At 40.6% G+C, this 17,904-nt stretch overlaps 2 protein-coding genes across 2 annotated transcripts in view; one reads left to right on the top strand and one right to left on the bottom strand.

Annotated features, from left to right (window-relative positions):
- il1rapl1b (interleukin 1 receptor accessory protein-like 1b) overlaps positions 1-17,904 on the top strand; it is a 134,680-nt gene that overhangs the window by 24,666 nt on the left and 92,110 nt on the right. The gene's annotated exons all lie outside the window — the stretch shown is intronic.
- On the bottom strand, positions 1,943-16,841 carry LOC137021320 (uncharacterized). Its single transcript, XM_067387600.1, has 10 exons — positions 16,824-16,841; positions 16,653-16,706; positions 16,485-16,553; positions 16,191-16,289; positions 13,369-13,497; positions 13,002-13,218; positions 12,821-12,872; positions 12,464-12,554; positions 2,007-2,267; positions 1,943-1,960 (listed from the first exon to the last, which is right to left on the bottom strand). Exons 1-10 carry the CDS (start codon positions 16,839-16,841, stop codon positions 1,943-1,945), a joined length of 1,008 nt encoding a protein of 335 aa, XP_067243701.1.

Below are 17,904 nucleotides of genomic sequence, written 5' to 3'. Positions count from 1 at the left end.
CTTGAATGTTAAACGCCTGCTGTTTCTGATTGCATATTTATTTCAGGAGTCTCATTCCAGTCTTTATCATGTTTAATTACGTGACCTTCGGTTTCTGCTGTGTGTCATTAACAGCAGGTTGATGTAATGTACACCAGAGTCCAGAAGTCTGAGACCACTAGAGACGATGCTTCTGTTTCTCATTGTTTTCTTATAGATTGTGTCTCAGTGTTTGGAGTGGAGCTACATGAACTAAAGCTGATGATCATGTTCTCCAGCATCATCTGAGATGATTGATTTAAAGAGCATCTTGAGCTGCGTGTGGTAATTTGTTTGGTTTATTTATAGGCAAAAATGGGGAAAAGGTTCCAGATTTTCTATGTGAACTCCATATAGTGGCCCTTTAAAAAATATTTGATGTTCACATCGAAAAATGTGTACATGCTTTTACATTGGATATCAAAATATCAATCCGATTGGCTTTTATCTGCACATTTTCTGGTTGTCAAACGTTATGGATGATGTTGAATTTGACTGAGGTCATGCATCCACTAAAATCCCCTCGAGTGAGTGTCTGAGTGTGTTAATTCTGAGAACAGCTCCAGATGACACTTGGCTTTGGTGTTTTCATCTAATTCAATGAAATTTTAAATGTGACTTAAGTGCATGAATACTTCTGGGGCTACTGTAAATGCTGTAACAATAACCTGCTGCTACTGTTTATTTACAACCAGCATAAAAGATATGTAAGATGCAATTTTTGGATTTGCTGTGTAAAGATATTTTTTCCTTGGTTGATTGGTTGGTTTCTGAAGCACTTCATTGCTCACGGTGAAGCGTCTGGCACGAGTCTGTCTGACGCTCTCACGGGATCCGTGAACAGCCTGTTCAGTTAAACACATCAAGGACCCTCGTAATAAGTCAAATCTGCCATCGCCCCACAAACCATCTGCTGGTCATTACTCTGGGATTGATTGCACACGCCTGTCTCTCAGATCAGGAACACGCGTGTTAAAGTCACATGAAATCAACACGGACTCTATTAATGTTCCTCTTAATAAGTCATCAGTGACTTATTCTAAAGAAATAAATGTTTGCCTTGATAATCCTTCATCTTAAAGCTGCCCTAGAACCAGTTTTTAAAAGATTTAATAGATGTCTAAGGTGTCTCCTGAATGTGTCTGTGAAGTTTCAGCTCAAAATACCCCATAATTTTTTTTTTATTCATTTTTTTTAACTGCCTATTTTGGGGCATCATTAACTATGCACCGATTCAGGCTGCGGCCCCTTTAAATCGCGCACTCATTAAAAATGAAAATAGCGACGGCTCTTGTCTCTGTGAATACAGTAAGAAACAATGGTAACTTTAACCATATTTAACAGTACATTAGCAACATGCTAACGAAACATTTAGAAAGACAATTTACAAATATCACTAAAAATATCATGATATCATGGATCATGTCAGTTATTATTGCTCCATCTGCCATTTTTTCACTGTTGTTCTTGCTTGCTTACCTAGTCTGATGATTCAGCTGTGCACAGATCCAGACGTTAATACAGGCTGCCCTTGTGTAATGCCTTGAACATGGGCTGGCATATGCAAATATTGGGAGCGTACATATTAATGATCCCGACTGTTACGTAACAGTCGGTGTTATGTTGAGATTCGCCTGTTCTTCGGAGGTCTTTTAAACAAATGAGATTTATGTCAGAAGGAGGAAACAATGGAGTTTGAGACTCACTGTATGTCATTTCCATGTACTGAACTCTTGTTATTCAACTATGCCAAAGTAAATTCAATTTTTGATTCTAGGGCACCTTTAATCACTCTCTCCACCTCTAAAACGACTTTCCTCTTCAGCTGACATCATCAGTTCCTCTTCATACAGACATCAGTTCAGTTCGTAATCCAGTGAATCACGTCATTGCGTTTTTATCGCTGATTTTTCAACACGGTCCATCAGAAGGGGATGATGGGCTAGAGAATGAGGTTTAGAGTGAATTTATTCATGACACAATCTCACATGTGGACACGCGTGTTCAGTACGCAGCGCTTTGGATGCCGAAGAGCTCTTGGCGTGAAGGAGGCGTTCAGGGTGTTTGCGGGGTGTCAGTGATGCTGCTTCATCTGGAGGGATTTTCTCCTGTATAACTGTGTGTGTGATTTCAGTGTAATGACTCACAGCTGAACACAGATCACCCACACGCTCTTCACACGCACCAGACCACAGTAACGGGAGTCTGACGTCAGGTCTGATCACTGCTTTACACTCCTTCATCTTCACCTGTCGGATGTTCTCAGAGTTACAATGAAGACGAGGGACTGCTTTTTACAAATACGGTCCAAAATAGAGCCTGAAATAATTGATCATAAACCATGAAAACATAAAAATAAAATGGAGAATGTTTATTTAGAAAATGTAAGAAGTGAGTAATGCTGTAACTCTATCTGTAACTACCTGATGTGTTTTTAGTTTGCAAATTTTCTATAAATTAAATAATAGTTTGTGTTTGACCATTTGTAACAGGATAAAATGTGTTCAACAGCGCTAACAACACCAAGATGAACACAAAATACAGAGTCGCTTTGGATAAAAGTGTCTGCCGCACAAATAAATGTGAATATAAATCTGTTGTAACTTTGACAGTCTTGGCATTTTACAGCGATTTCTTGTGTTTTGAAAGCACTTCCACTTGAGGACATTGAGTTACTCATGATGATTTCCCTCTCGGTGTCTCGTGACGGACATTTTTCAAGACGAGGACTCACGGCCGCTGTTCACGTTAGTCATTTCTGAACAGAACTACCACCAGGGGATCGTTAGAGAAGCCGAATGACTCCGTCCGCGTGAACGTCAGTATAACTGCAGCTTTGAGAGCAGAACAGCAGTTTTGTGAAGAAGGTCACTTTCCCTCCCTTCAGCGTGAATAAATCGCCTTTCCCTCCCTCTGAATGGAATATAAATGACTGTATTATTCAGTTTGCTTTGGTGTCTCATATTAAGTGAAGTTAAAATACAGAAGGCCAGCCAAATGTTTTCCAGCGCTTTCCCGTATGAAAGGAGGAATTTTAAATATTCTTTTCAGTGGCGTTTTGCAGGGAAATGTGCTTTTCTGGCTCTTTTTTTGGGCTGCGTGTGATTTGGAGAAAATTGGTTTGCTACAGGCTCGCGGTACGAGTTCAAATGTCCCTCTGGGACTGAAATTTGTGCAGTTGACGACTGAGAAATGTGCATTGTGTGTCTTTACCTGGCTGGCCTTCATGAACCGGCCTACTGTGGAGTTGTTTTTAGCGACCTGATCTTGATTCGATTCGCATATTTTTGGTAACTGTCGCTGTCAGACGGCTTTCAAACATGAAGACTCAGAACATCAGAGTGTTTGAGAAGGACAAATGTAGGTCAGGATTACAGCTGTGACCCCGAGTTAGTCTTTTTCTTGCTTTAAAACCCCAGAGAAAAGCACATGGCAGAATCTGCGATGACCTGCTGCACCGTCTCGCTTCTTTCTTTTTCTGTCTTCTCTGTAATAATTTCCAGCTCTCGTAGCTGTAGATGTAGAGCAGGCTGATGTAAAGTCTGAGGCCGGATGTGAAAGCATTCCCAGCGTTCTCCGGCTCACACTGATGCCACTGATATCCTGTTTATTCCCTGCTTGATCCACATTGGATCCTGTCGGACAAAGACTCTCTTTGTGTTTGTGAAGGTTAAATGTGGACGTGAGACGCTGGTGAAGACGCGAGCACTCAATGAATGGAGCATTATGTAAGATGTGATGTGTGTTTGACATGCTGCTTGTGCTTCCTGCATTCACATGTTCTTCGGTTCCTCGCTGTGTGAACATCGCTTGATTTGATTGTGAAATTGTCATTGGTTATTAATAAGACGCTCAGCAAGTGTTTTGTATGTAGGTTTCCTGTAGCTCAGTGGTTAGAGCATGGCACTAGCAATGCCGAAGGTCATGGGTTCGATCCCAGGGATTGCACATACTCAGATACAAATGTATAGTATAATGCAATGTAAGTCGCTTTGCCAAATGCATAAATGTGAAATGTAAATGTATCAGTGTAGAGATGGGCAATGACGGAGCGATGTCTCTCCACTGCTGCTCTGAGCCGTATGAACCTTTGAACACATCGATTCTTTCCACGGGACACAGTGTCTGTCTCCCCTCACAGACGAGTCCCGCATTCATCTGCTCCAAAAGTCTCGTCTGACAGTTACACAGTATTTCGCCTTTTATTTATTCATTTCACCCTTCATGTGGTGCTTGCCTTGTTGTGGCTTCTTGGTGTTTTATTCATGCTGTGTGTCAGTGTGTGATCAGTATGTGTGTGTGTGTGTTTGTCGAGTTGGGTGGAGCCTTTATCTCCCAGCATGCCTTGTGGCGTATCAGAATCTCTGCTGAGGGCCGTTTGATTCGGAGGAGAGTCAGACAGAAGGCAGCGTCTCGCTGCATGAACACGCATGAATCTTCCTTCTATAAACTGGTTTCAGACCAGATGTCACATCTGATGCTTCAGAACAAACTCAAGTGATGTTTAGAGATATTTAAATATTTAAAGACCACAATTCATGCACAGAACAAAACATACAGTTTTTGAGATGATGGAAGGAACGTCATGCAGAGGGGTCAAAGGTCAAACCAAAGGGTCAAATCAGGAATGTATTTCTTGACCCTGGGCTGCGTTCAGGTGTTTTGTGGCTGTCGGTGGGTGAAGAGTCTGTTATTTACTGCTCCTGTTGTTAGTGATCAATATTAATGAAACACACACACACACACACACACACACACACACACACACAGCAGCTCATTTGCTCTCTTCTTCTATTTGCAGGATTATAGAAGATTTACAAGCCACAATAATAATGAAGCCTTTCACCCAGAGACCTGCTTTTCATCTTAATTCATTTCTGAATATTCCTCATTAATTTTACTAGTATAAGAGCTGTGTTTGTGAGTGTGTCAGTGTTCAGATGGTCAGATGCTGCTGGTTTCTCCATCATTGTGGAGGTTGACGAGTCACTGTGAATTTGCCATTGATGATCAAACTGATATTTCCCATCATTCCCTGTTCTCGATGAGCAGGCAGCTTGTAGTTTATTCGGCCAGTAGAGATGCTGTAATATCTCTGTCTGACCCGTCGGTCTCACGGCGTCGGCAGTGGACGTCCTCTGAAACTCTCGCTGTGGCTCTGCATCCATTAAACACACAAACACAGACGTTTAGAGCCGAGCTGTTTATCTCCATCCTGCTTCTGTCTCTGTGGTGTTTTTGCTCAGATCTTATTGAAGGGGATAGAATCAGTGAATCAAGACCAAACCAAACCAGGACTCTTTTATTTGTTTTTCTGTTTTTTAAGATCCAAACAGGCACATCTCGAGTCCACAGTGACTGACCCGTCGTGCTCTTGACTGGACGTCTCTCTCTGAGTGAAGAATGTTGAGAGATGAGCGTCTGTGATGAATAACTTATGTAACATCCCACGGCCCGTGAGAGCAGCTGCTTCGAGCACATTTAATTAATACAGACCTCCTGTGCACGCTGGCACAGACCGTCAGCACTGGCACGAGACCAGCAGAAAGACCAGAAACAGAGAGACAGGAGAGACTGGCACGCTCTGGTCTGTCTGCAGCTCCGTTCACTCAACCAGGCCTGTGTCTGCTGGAGTCTTGCTCCTGTGAGGAGTTCTCACTGGGTTCTCATGGAGTTCTCAGTAGCCACGTTTCCACTGCCAGGCCAAAGGCGGGCGTGCTAGTGCGTGCCAGGGCCGGTCGCGTTTCCACTGTCACTTCTGGGGCTTGATTGTGCCTCTTCGGTGCTTCCTCGGTGCCAAAGGCACGGGTTTTTTGGCCCGCCGAAAACCTTGGTCCAAAGTGGGCTAGCTGGGGCTTGAGGCACAGTCGAGGTGAAAGGCGGAGCTAATCGTAGTCAGGTGATGGTCTACACGCTGAAATGGGTTGTGTGATGTTTGATCAAGGGAGGTGTGTTTAAGGGCGGTTTTTAGATCAGCGATGCGGAGTAGGGATGTCCTGATCACGTTTTTTTTGCCCTCGAGTCCGAGTCCGAGTCATTTGATTTTGAGTATCTACCGATACCGAGTCCCGATCCGATACTTCTATAATACATGGAAAAACAGTGCTTTTCAGGTTTTTCAGGTATCTAACAGTCATTTTCATGTACAGAAAATGGATAAAGTAATCAAATATAAAATATCACTATAAAATATCATATTATCTTTACTGTGTAAAATAAATAAAGATTAATCATTATTGAAGTTACAAAAACTATTCAGTCAAGAGCAGTAAGTGATTTCTTTGTTATTTGTTCTTTTATTTAACATTAAAAACAGGCAGCAGGAATAGTTTTTCTCCCTATAAGACATGCACGATCCAGTACATACCTATACTGTTCCACATGCGCTGTCTTTCTCGACTAATATACGTTCACTTAAGACATAACCGACTATGTTTGCTAGGATACTTGCTAGGACGGGCATTTTGGTCAGAGTTCTCACAGGGTCTCACGAGTTCTCACTGGGTTCTTACAGGGTTCTCACAGGGTTCTCATGGAGTTCTCACCGGGTTCTCACCGGGTTCTCACAGGGTTCTCACTGGGTTCTTACAGGGTTCTCACAGGGTTCTCATGGAGTTCTCACCGGGTTCTCACCGGGTTCTCACAGGGTTCTCACTGAGTTCTCACAGAGTTCTCACTGGGTTCTCTGTTCCCTTCATCAGGAATGACACTTCCATTAAATAAGTCATATTTAGGCCTCCATTCAGATTATTACTGCAATTGTATTTTTGGATTTGGTTGTTCTTGTCATGCAGAGATGGAAGAATCTCCAGCAGAAGTAATAAAGGCTGGTGGCTTATGTCATTCTGGACGGAAATGAAAATGCAGAGCTGAGATTTGCAGGCGCTTCAGTTTCTTTTTGTTTTGCACAGACTCTTCCTCCCTCTCATCTTTCTCTCTCTCTGATATTTCTCATGTGTTTTTGAGGCTGTAATAAGGACATGTGATGTGTAAATTTTTTATAACATTATATAAGCAGCATCACCCCTAGAGATCCGTGGCCCCATTTCTGAGCTTTTGCTTTAAAAACAAGCAGGAGAGGAGGATGAGGAGGAAAGGAGGTGAAGGCTGTCTGACAGGAATCCTCTGGAGCGTCACGTCATCACACACTTCACACGAATGATGGAGCAGCTTGATTCGCTGCAGATCTTCTCCTGAAGTGTGTTGAAATGCTGATTGGGAAGGATTGAGGTGTGTGTGTGTTTGTTTGTTTATTAGACGACTGCTGGTATGTGTAGTCATGGTTACTGAGAGCAGAGCAACACAAACCCGCAGCTGTTTAAGAGCTGCTGAAGAGCTGGTCTGCTGGTGTCCCACCTGGTGTTTTTAACCAGCAAGACTTCCTAGATGGCTAGATCAGCACTATAAACCAGTCTGCAGATTCCCACTGGTCTGAGCATCTCAACACATTTAGACCATTTCGAATATGATTTTTTAATGCTGTGCTTTCAGAATTGGCCTGAAGATTTCTGACACGTTTTTCTGTGAGCCTCCAGTAGGCGGCAGTGTGTTTTGGTGCTTTGGTTTCTATTCCTCTCTAATAGTTCCTGGAGCCCCAACACTACACATTCTGACACACTCATTTGAGCTCCTGGAGTCTCTGAATCAGGTGTTTGATCAGTGTCGGGGACTATAGGAACATCCAAAGCAGGGATGAAAACCACCGATCTAGAGTCATCGGTGAACGCCAACTATAATAAAATCCCACCAGTGCGCCATCAGACAGTATGTCCTCACTGATTAACTTAGCATGTACTTTTATATCCTTAAATGTGTGCCATTTTTTCTGAGAATGTTTTTAAGTACTATAAATGCAAGCTCATGTTACTCAGACAAGATTATATTCTTCAAACCTAATGCTGCTTTTCCAGCTCAATTTTTACCCTAAAAATGGAGATTTCAGCCTCCCCCCGTTGAGAATAGAAAGGCGTTTAGAGCCGAAATAGAAGTCCAGGCTATAAAGAGAAAGAGAGAGAAGGGAAGAAGAAAATATGGCAATCCTCTTTAAAATATATCTGCGGCAGTGACAGGAAGATAAAGCGTCCCTGACAGCGAGACGGCACTCCTGATATTGGGTCCTGGACAGGGATCATTCATCCAGTGAGGAATACGATTGAGTCCATTTGATTTTCTCTTATTTATTGCTGTTCGTTACACTTGAGCCGCGTCGATTGTTAATCTCTCTCCTGCGACGTTTTATGCGAATTTACCCTGTCTGTTTCCTAGAAATGGGTGATCTCCGAGAGCGCCCCGCAGTTCCTCTACACCTGATATAAAACATAAAAACACAGACGGACGGACGGAGAGACAGACAGGTGGCCAGCGCACAATCATTAGCTGAACGTTATTGTTTCATTTATGAGGTTTAATTTATAAGAACAAACGTCAGACTGTCTAATGTGTTTTTCCCTTGGGTGCCAGAAATCAGTTAATGAACATGCCATTTAAAACCAAGATGAAAATGTCAGTTAATTATCTGAAAGGAAACACCGCGAGGCAGATTAATTCTGATAAAAAGAAGAAAGTCATTATGGTTCATTCGAGCGCTGTGCGGATGACACTCGTGAAGACGGGTGTTTGAGGAACCTCTGAATTGCCCTGAATGTCCTATGAAAACACGAGGTATGATGAAGGAAATGCGTTTAGCACTAAATGGGGCCTGTGGGACAGTCGTGTTTAGGAAGGATTTATAAAGGTCTGTGACAACCTTTAATCTGCGATTTTACCTCCTCCATTAGGATTGATCGATATGTGATTGAACGGTGGCTGCTGTATGATTCTGCAGCTGTGCCAGGATAAAGAGTGTGCGTTCGTCTGTGTGTCTGATGCCAGTGTGGGACGTTCCATAATCAGATCAAATCATATTTGAGGCCTTTGCAACGTTAAATTGTGAAGATCTTGAGTTTTCTTTGAAGGGCGTGTCTGTGGCGGCCGATCTGCCCCAAACTTGACTTGTTTTATTCGAGTCCTGGCCTGAAGACATCTACATGCACATATTCAGTTAGTCATAGCGCCACCTGTGGGCAACAGGAAATGGCATGCTTTACACATGCAATTCGCTCCCTGAAACGCATTTAAATATGCCACGAAGTACCAAACGTGTTAGAAACACATTAAATCATGCAACACTTGTGTAAGTGTTAATGTATGCGATTAAAGTTGTTGTAACTCAGGCATACAATGTCCGATCTGCTCCAAACTTCACGTTTGATAATAGTCCTGGCCTGAAGACATCAACATGGCAATATTCGGTTTCAGTCAAAGCGCCACCTGTTGGCAGCAGGAAGTGTGGCACATCAAAATGATGCATGTCGCCCACTGTTTACTGTTTTCCTGAAGCCACCGGGCGGCTGTGGCCCCGGGTGCGAGGACCCTTTCAAGGCTGCTTACAGCTTTAATTGGTGTTGGTGTTTATTTGAGCTGTACAGAAGTGGATTGGAGTAAAATGTGTTTCAGCCACATGAGAGAACGAGACCGAAGAGAAGAGAGTCGAGCTGTTGGCTTATAATACATTCACACACACACACACACACACACACACACACACACATACCTACTTAACTACAATGTGAGGACGTATGACTGGATACCCTACCTTTAGGGACTACCCTTTCTGAAGGGTCTAGAGACTAAAGAAAGACATCACTGCGCTTCTGGAGAAGCCCTTATTACAGATATCACTTGATTTTATCAATAAAACACTTCCTTAAAGACCTGACACTTTACCTTCACATTGGGGACAGTATTTTATATGTCCAATTTGGGGACATACACAAACTCTGATCTAGTCATCCTTTGAGGACTGTGGAGATACACAGACTCTGGTTAAGGTACACTTTCAGGACTTTGTTGTAACTTGTAATTTTGTAAGTTATTTATCCTAAGAAGACACAGAAGTGTAATATTACAATTCAAAGTTTCAATACTGGGTACTGGAATCAAGCTAGAGCAGAGAAACTATGTGAGAGACTAAACTGGGCTTTTTAACTTCTTCAAGAGCACTGAAAATGGGTAGCATACATTTTCATTTGATTTGCAGCTTGAGATCGAGTGCCTTTGGATTGCTCAGTTGGGAAATGACAATTAACATTCAGAAATATTATTGATTCGACTGTATTGACTATCAGAGAACAAAAGATGAACTGAATTAAGCTGAATAATGACATTATTGTCTTCTGCAGAACTGTTTTACAACTCAAATATAAGTCATGTCAATTGTTACAATTTGCAACAGTTATTTTAAGGTGTTTTGAAGTTAACTGTATAGTATAACACACTTTAGAAATAAAGTTGTCTTGACTTCAAGGCAGAGAACACTTCCCTGACCACTGCCTGCATCCCTCTAGCTAATTTAGCATTGACTGCAAATAATCATTACCCCAAAAACATCTTAAGATGTTTTCCTCACCAGAGTCATCTCTGGCTACTCACTGGGGCCTTAAGACATTAGGGATGTTTTCTGCAAAATGTAATAATAGTCAAAAAACTATATGAATAAAAATAGTGATACACACACTCCGATAAAATGACTCTTTGGGGACTCTAGTCATACACACACACTACGATAAAAATGACTCTTTGGGGACTCTAGTGATACACACACTCCGATAAAATGACTCTTTGAGGACTCTAGTCATACACACACTCCGATAAAATGACTCTTGGGGACTCTAGTGATACACACACTCCGATAAAATGACTCTTTGAGGACTCTAGTCATACACACACTACGATAAAATGACTCTTTGAGGACTCTAGTCATACACACACTCCGATAAAATGACTCTTTGGGGACTCTAGTGATACACACACTCCGATAAAATGACTCTTTGAGGACTCTAGTCATACACACACTCCGATAAAATGACTCTTTGGGGACTCTAGTCATACACACACTCCGATAAAATGACTTCTTTGGGGACTCTAGTGATACACACACTCCGATAAAATGACTCTTTGGGGACTCTAGTGATACACACAATCCGATAAAATGACTCTTTGGGGACTCTAGTGATACACACACTCCGATAAAATGACTCTTTGGGGACTCTAGTGATACACACAATCCGATAAAATGACTCTTTGGGGACTCTAGTGATACACACAATCCCATAAAATGACTCTTTGGGGACTCTAGTGATACACACAATCCCATAAAATGACTCTTTGGGGACTCTAGTGATACACACACTCCGATAAAATGACTCTTTGGGGACTCTAGTGATACACACACTCCGATAAAATGACTCTTTGGGGACTCTAGTGATACACACAATCCGATAAAATGACTCTTTGGGGACTCTAGTGATACACACACTCCGATAAAATGACTCTTTGGGGACTCTAGTGATACACACAATCCGATAAAATGACTCTTTGGGGACTCTAGTGATACACACAATCCCATAAAATGACTCTTTGGGGACTCTAGTGATACACACAATCCCATAAAATGACTCTTTGGGGACTCTAGTGATACACACAGTCCGATAAAATGACTCTTTGGGGACTCTAGTGATACACACACTCCGATAAAATGACTCTTTGGGGACTCTAGTGAGACAAACTGATTAAATGAGTCTTTAATATTAACAATATCAACACATTGTGGAGAATAACAGAAATTCAAAAAGATTAGAAAAAAAAACAATTTACAAAGGACAACGATGCAAATGCAAAACTGGCACTAACTTGGAGGCTTCCGTACTTCCTCCATTCATCAGTCTTTAAATTCTCTCTAACTTCCTCCTTTACCTTCACCCTCCTCCTTCCCTTTACATTCACTCGCTCTTTTCATCCCTTTACATTCGCTCCTCCCTCTTTTCATCCCCTTTACATTCGCTCCTCCCTCTTTTCCACAACCTTTACATTCACTCCCTCTTTTCATCCCCTTTACATTCGCTCCTCCCTCTTTTCACAACCTTTACATTCACTCCTCCCTCTTTTCATCCCCTTTACATTCGCTCCTCCCTCTTTTTCCACAACCCTTGGGATAAATGGTACAAAGATTAAAGAAAAGTATTTTTGATTAGTTTATGCAACATCGCAGTACAGTCTTCTGCTAACAACTTTAATGTACAGCATTTTCAATGAGCTGGTCACTAGTTGAGCCACTCTCTTCACACAAATAATACTTTTAACACTTTCCACATCATATTATATTTTTACAGTATTATTATTTTTTTTTATATATATATATTATTTTTTTTTTTTTTTTTTTTTTTTTTTTTACAGTAAAGAAGTTATAAAAGGCACTGAAGTGTTTTTGTGTTTGTGCCTCCTCACAAACCACCCTTTCTTTTAAGAGTCGTGATCCTGTTCCGCACATAATTTTTCACACCAGTCCATGTTCGCTGCTTCAAAGCTTCTGGCTCTGCGTGAATGCATCTTTCACAGTCTTGCTTACCAGAAATTTGCATGTCTTGATGAACTCCATCATGTGTCTCTCTACTGCTTTTACCTCATTGTCCTCCCATTTTTTGGAGCATTTGAAGAACCTATGGAATAATTAAAAATGTAATTCTCATAACAACTAAATCAGTGAGTATGACCAAATCATACATATGTCCTAATGTGTAGATTTTTCTGAATTTTGAAAAGCTTTTGGATGGCTATTGCTGCTTGGAGCTAATTTATGGTTATTTGATGATTATTGTGTGTGTAGTTTAGAGATTTTTCTTACCTTGATCCTCTTGTGAAACAGATTGATCAGATTGAACAGGTGGATCAGTCTCTGCTGGTGCTGTTGTCTGAGATACGTCACTGTAATCCCTCCTCATCACTTGACATGGAATCACCTTGAGCCTCAAGTTGCTCTAAACAATTGATAAAAAAAAAATCAACAGTTTATTGATTATACTTAGCATCTGTAACATATGATAATGTACAGTTTTTGCAAATATATACAGCACAGACACACACAGACCATTCAAGTATACTCATACCATTTGGGTCAATTTCAATGTTGTCAAGTTTCTTTCCTTTGAAGTCAGACAGTGTTCCTTTCTCCATGGCCATTAGGACTTTACTCATTTTTGCCAACTGCAGTGTCCCCTCTGGTAACCGGTAATACGGTGACGGTGATGAGGTCATCACAGAGGTGGACACAGCACAGGGTGGTGATGAAGAGGATGCATCAGTTGTGGACGTGACTAAGGATGACTGTAACAGTTTGAAAATATAATTTGAATAAAAACAAGGTCTACAAGCAAAAGAACTAAGGAAACTATTAATTAATATTAAAATAATTAGCTGTTAATGGACTGAGGTGTTGATCACAGAGTATTGTGATGATGTTGACATATTACTCACCAAACAATCTTTTTGTGATAGCTGTTTAGCAATCGTATTGCATTCATTTTCAATTTCTGCCCTGTTAAAACGTTCATAGCAATCTTCATGATGTTTTCTTAATTTTGCCAGTCTTGATTGAAACCGCTTCTGTGGATATATAAAGAAGTATTTAGCATAAAGGGTTAGTTCACCCAAAAATGAAAATATTGTCAATAATTACTCACCCTCATGTCGTTCCACACCCGTAAGACCTTTGTTCATCTTCAGAACACAAATTAAGATATTTTAGATTAAATCCGATGGCTCAGTAGAGGCCTCTATTCAAAGCAATAACATTTCCTCTTTCAAGATCCATTAATGTACTAAAAAACATATTTATATCAGTTCATGTGAGTTCAGTAGTTCTACTTTAATATTATAAAGCAACGAGAATACTTTTTGTGCGCCAAACAAACAAAATAACGACTTCGGCAATATAGTGATGGGCCGATTTCAAAACACTGCTTCGGAGCTTCACAAATCAAATCAGTGACTCGGCTCTCCTATCAAACGGCTAAACTGTTGAAATCATATGACTTTGGCGCTCCGAGTCACTGATTCAATAGGTTGTTTGCAATCACGTGGTTCTGGTGAAGCGCAAAATTCCGGTGGAGGGCAAGCAGTGAAAATTAGAATGGAAAAGATGGAGAAAAGTCCTTTCTGTGCTGGTTTAGAAAGGTTTAAACAGAAAATCACAACATATGTTGGCGATCCTTGTGTTATGAAGAGGAGAGACTTTTCCACTGAATTGAAAGACTTGATTGCCATCGCGGAGGCAGATATAGAGAATGTGAAGCTGCCGTCACGCCGCGTTCAGTTCTAGTCTGGTTTGTTTATATCGCGCTGCCTTTCTGCTAGTGAAGTCAAGTGCAGTATTTTAATTTTTGATTGTGAAAAATGTCGCCATTGTTGGTCATTTATGCTGAATCGAGAATTGTAATAGGAACTCACAGTATCGTTCGGGGAAAAAAAAAATGGACGGTAATACAATTTTCGCCTTGGTTGAGAAGGTGAGGAAAGACGACTTTTAGCAAAATGTAATAATGTCACTAAATAAACCCACTGCCTTTCACTTAAAAAAAAAACAAAAAAACAAACATACTTTTGAGTTTTGTATTTGGTTTTTGTGCAATAATTAATTAACATTATGTTTGCGAGTATGATCACTCGCTTGTGAATGATTGTAACTTGCACACAGCCACTTCAAAACTGTTCACAAGCTTCTATGGGTTTGATTTTGGTCATTTGTTGAAATAAATACAAAAATACAGCGTGTCGGTGTCCGTCCCCTGATCGTGACCCTCCGATTCTCCTTATGGGGAAAGTGAATATTTACAAAAATAACATTAAAACTAGTTACATTTACACGCTTCCAACAAAGAAATGCATCATCTTCTGTCAGCTTGTTAAATATTTATTTTATTTGGACATTTTCTACCATACGACGGCTGAAAGCAGCAGCGCGTGACACTATTCTCGTGGTAACCAGATCAACATTGTAAACAATTCTACAAAACTGAAGGGAAACGCCCAATTATAATTAAATAGGATAAAATATCTTCTCCTCCCTGCAAACGATAGCATGTAGAATGTTAATATTTAACCGAGTCAAAAACAAAAGGTAAGTATCCATATTAATTTCAGTATCAGCAGATGCAAAACGCTATAAAAAAGGCGACAACTTTTAACGTTAAAAAATGAAAAGTTATAAAAAACGGTATAAGTTATGTAAACGATATAAACACCTTCTGGGTTCTCGATTTTAACGATTTGAGCAACTATAAACAATGCAAAACCTTTTGAGTTTTTGATAGGATTCCTATATAGAAACATCACTCCCTGCCCTCCAGACTCATTCGCGCTGCTGCTGTGACGTCATGTGCAAACAACCCATTCATAAAGCTCCAAAGCAGTGTTTTGAAATCGGCCCATCACTATATTGTTGAAAAGTCGTTATTTTGTTTTTTTGGTGCACAAAAATATTCTCGTCACTTTATAATATTAGGGTTGAATCACTGTACTCACATGAACTGATTTAAATTTGTTTTTAGTACCTTTATGGTTCTTGAGAGAGGAAATGTCATTGCTTTGAATAGAGGCCTCACTGAGCCATCAGATTTAATTAAAAATATCTTAATTTGTGTTCTGAAGATGAATGAAGGTCTTACAGGTGTGGAACGGCATGAGGGTGAGTAATTAATGACATTATTTGAACTAACCTTTTAAACAAACATAAAATGTACATTAACAATATTGAAAATAAAATTGTGACAATAACTAGGTAACTAGCAGAGGTGGGTAGTAAGGCGCTACATTTACATTCCATAACTTTTGGTGCTTGGAGCGGTTAATAAACAGAACTGCATGTGTCTAAAGAACACTGTAGCTGGAGCTACTTCTCTCTGTTTATGTCTATGACGAGTCACACAGATACTGTGCTTCTCCGCAGTGGTTCCTTCCAGACCGGGAAGGAACCAATTTAACTTTTACAATTCTGACAGAATATTATTTTGTACCATTTGGAGCGTTTACACAAAGTGTGCTGGATGAAGTGGACACGCACCTACAATCAACTAAAAACAAACCTTCTAATGCATCCCCATGGTCTGCCAGCGATAAAGATCTTTTCTAGTTGAACACCTGTGCATCAGCTGTTAGTAGTTGCCTGTGTTGAATAGGGTGTTCAGTATTTTGGGGGCGGAGCAATGAAGGGAGGGGTGTGGTTGTTTGGGTGTCGATTTCAAATATCAACAGTTTTTCCCAGAAATCATCTAATAGTTGCTGCATTATGAGATAGTTACCGTTTTTCTTGATGTTCTTGCTTTGCCTGACTGCTTATGTGGACCACTGCTGTTCACCTCGTCCAATCCAGGTGAAGAAACAGGAGCAGCACAATGAGGCTGGATGCCAGAAAAGGAACCAGTGAATATAAAAATCAGAAATGTTTGTATAGAACAGAAAAACTAGTAATTACTCTAGCTGTCCTACAGTAACTTTATCTATCACTCCTTTCCTTCTGTTAACACCCAGACACACTACTCACAAAAGAGTCAATAATATAGAATAATGATATAGATGTTTTAAAGTGGACTTACCGATCTCTGCGGACCCAAACTGATGGATGGCTTTTTATCAGAGGATTCAGTTGATGCTTGATTCAAAGGCTTGAGAAATATGAGACCACAATCACATGGTAACTAATCAGATAGTAAAAGATTATCCTGAATTACTGATCAATCTTTCTATCATTTTCTTGATAGTACCTTGACTCGCCATGGCCAATCTGAGTGGTCCGTGATTGAAAGTGATTTCTTCCCCTGGTAGAATGTCTCGCACAGCAAAGAGACACAGGTGAGGTTTCCTGCTCACTTCAAGGGTTCTCATTTTGCAAGTAGGATTTCTGTGTTCGTCATTTACAAGTCTTCCCAAGGAACCGTCTTCTTTAGATCCATCTATGCTATAAAGACATAAAATTATTACTCAATACTTGTAATCTTATATATGCTAGACAAGTAGAGTTATTTTTAAGTGGAAACCCACCGCTCTGCATAAGTTGTATGTCTCGTTTTTAATCTACCCGATTCAGACCATCAGCTGATCATCAGGACACAGCTCTATGAACTCAACCGAGTGTGTCAGGTTAAGGAGACAAACAGAATCTGCAGAGAGGAGGGTCTGAGAACCACGGATCTATCGGACAGTGTATGGCAACATCCTCTCAGCAGACAAATGCATCTAACATTCACCATTTTGTTCTCTTTTGGGAATACGGTTAAAAACGAATATTGATGACTCAAAGAAACTGCACTCAGCACCCTTCAAGTCAGTTCATGGTTGATTTTAAGTATTAAGGGTGTGTTCACACTTGGTATGTTTGTTTAGATTAAAACGAACCCTGGTGCCATTGCTCTTTATGGCACTTTCTCACTGTGCGGCACGACTCAACTTGGCTCGGTTTGTTCTTCCACTGCAGTTAGTACCGCTTCAAAGTGATTGGGATTATAGTCTGATCATTACAGTTGTGCTGCCACCTCGTCTACTGACCACGATAGAGGCATTTCTTTTTTCAAGTTGCATGTGATGGTCATTTAAAACAAGTCAATTAAAAAACACGAGACAGCAAACCCGCTAGAATTAAATCTTGCAGGTTTGCGATACAATATAGTGCCTCTACTACATCAATCCAACAGGTCTGTACTCACCACCAATTTCTGCCACGCCACTGAAACTCAAACAGGAACGCGTTCTCGGCCTCAGTGTAGTGTTCAGCTCGGTCAAGACTCTCTTCTGAACTCAGAAGTTCACCTCTGTATTCAAGAGCAAAATCACCTCTGAAAAAAGCTCTAGTGGTGAAAACTCCACGCCCTGAAGAGGAGAAATGCATTAGATTCAGCAGTTTATTAAAAGTCAACTATCATTTTGATCATTACTTAAAGTTCTCTGCCATATGATGTACATTATATGTAAAAGGGAAATTACTGAATGAAAATAGTCAATAGCCAGGCAAATTTCTAA

The sequence above is a fragment of the Chanodichthys erythropterus genome, chromosome 6 (assembly GCF_024489055.1).
Source record: "Chanodichthys erythropterus isolate Z2021 chromosome 6, ASM2448905v1, whole genome shotgun sequence".
In the NCBI taxonomy this organism is placed as follows: Eukaryota; Metazoa; Chordata; class Actinopteri; order Cypriniformes; family Xenocyprididae; genus Chanodichthys; species Chanodichthys erythropterus.
The sequence above is the reverse complement of the archived record's forward strand: the minus strand, read 5'-3'. Positions and strand labels throughout refer to the sequence as shown.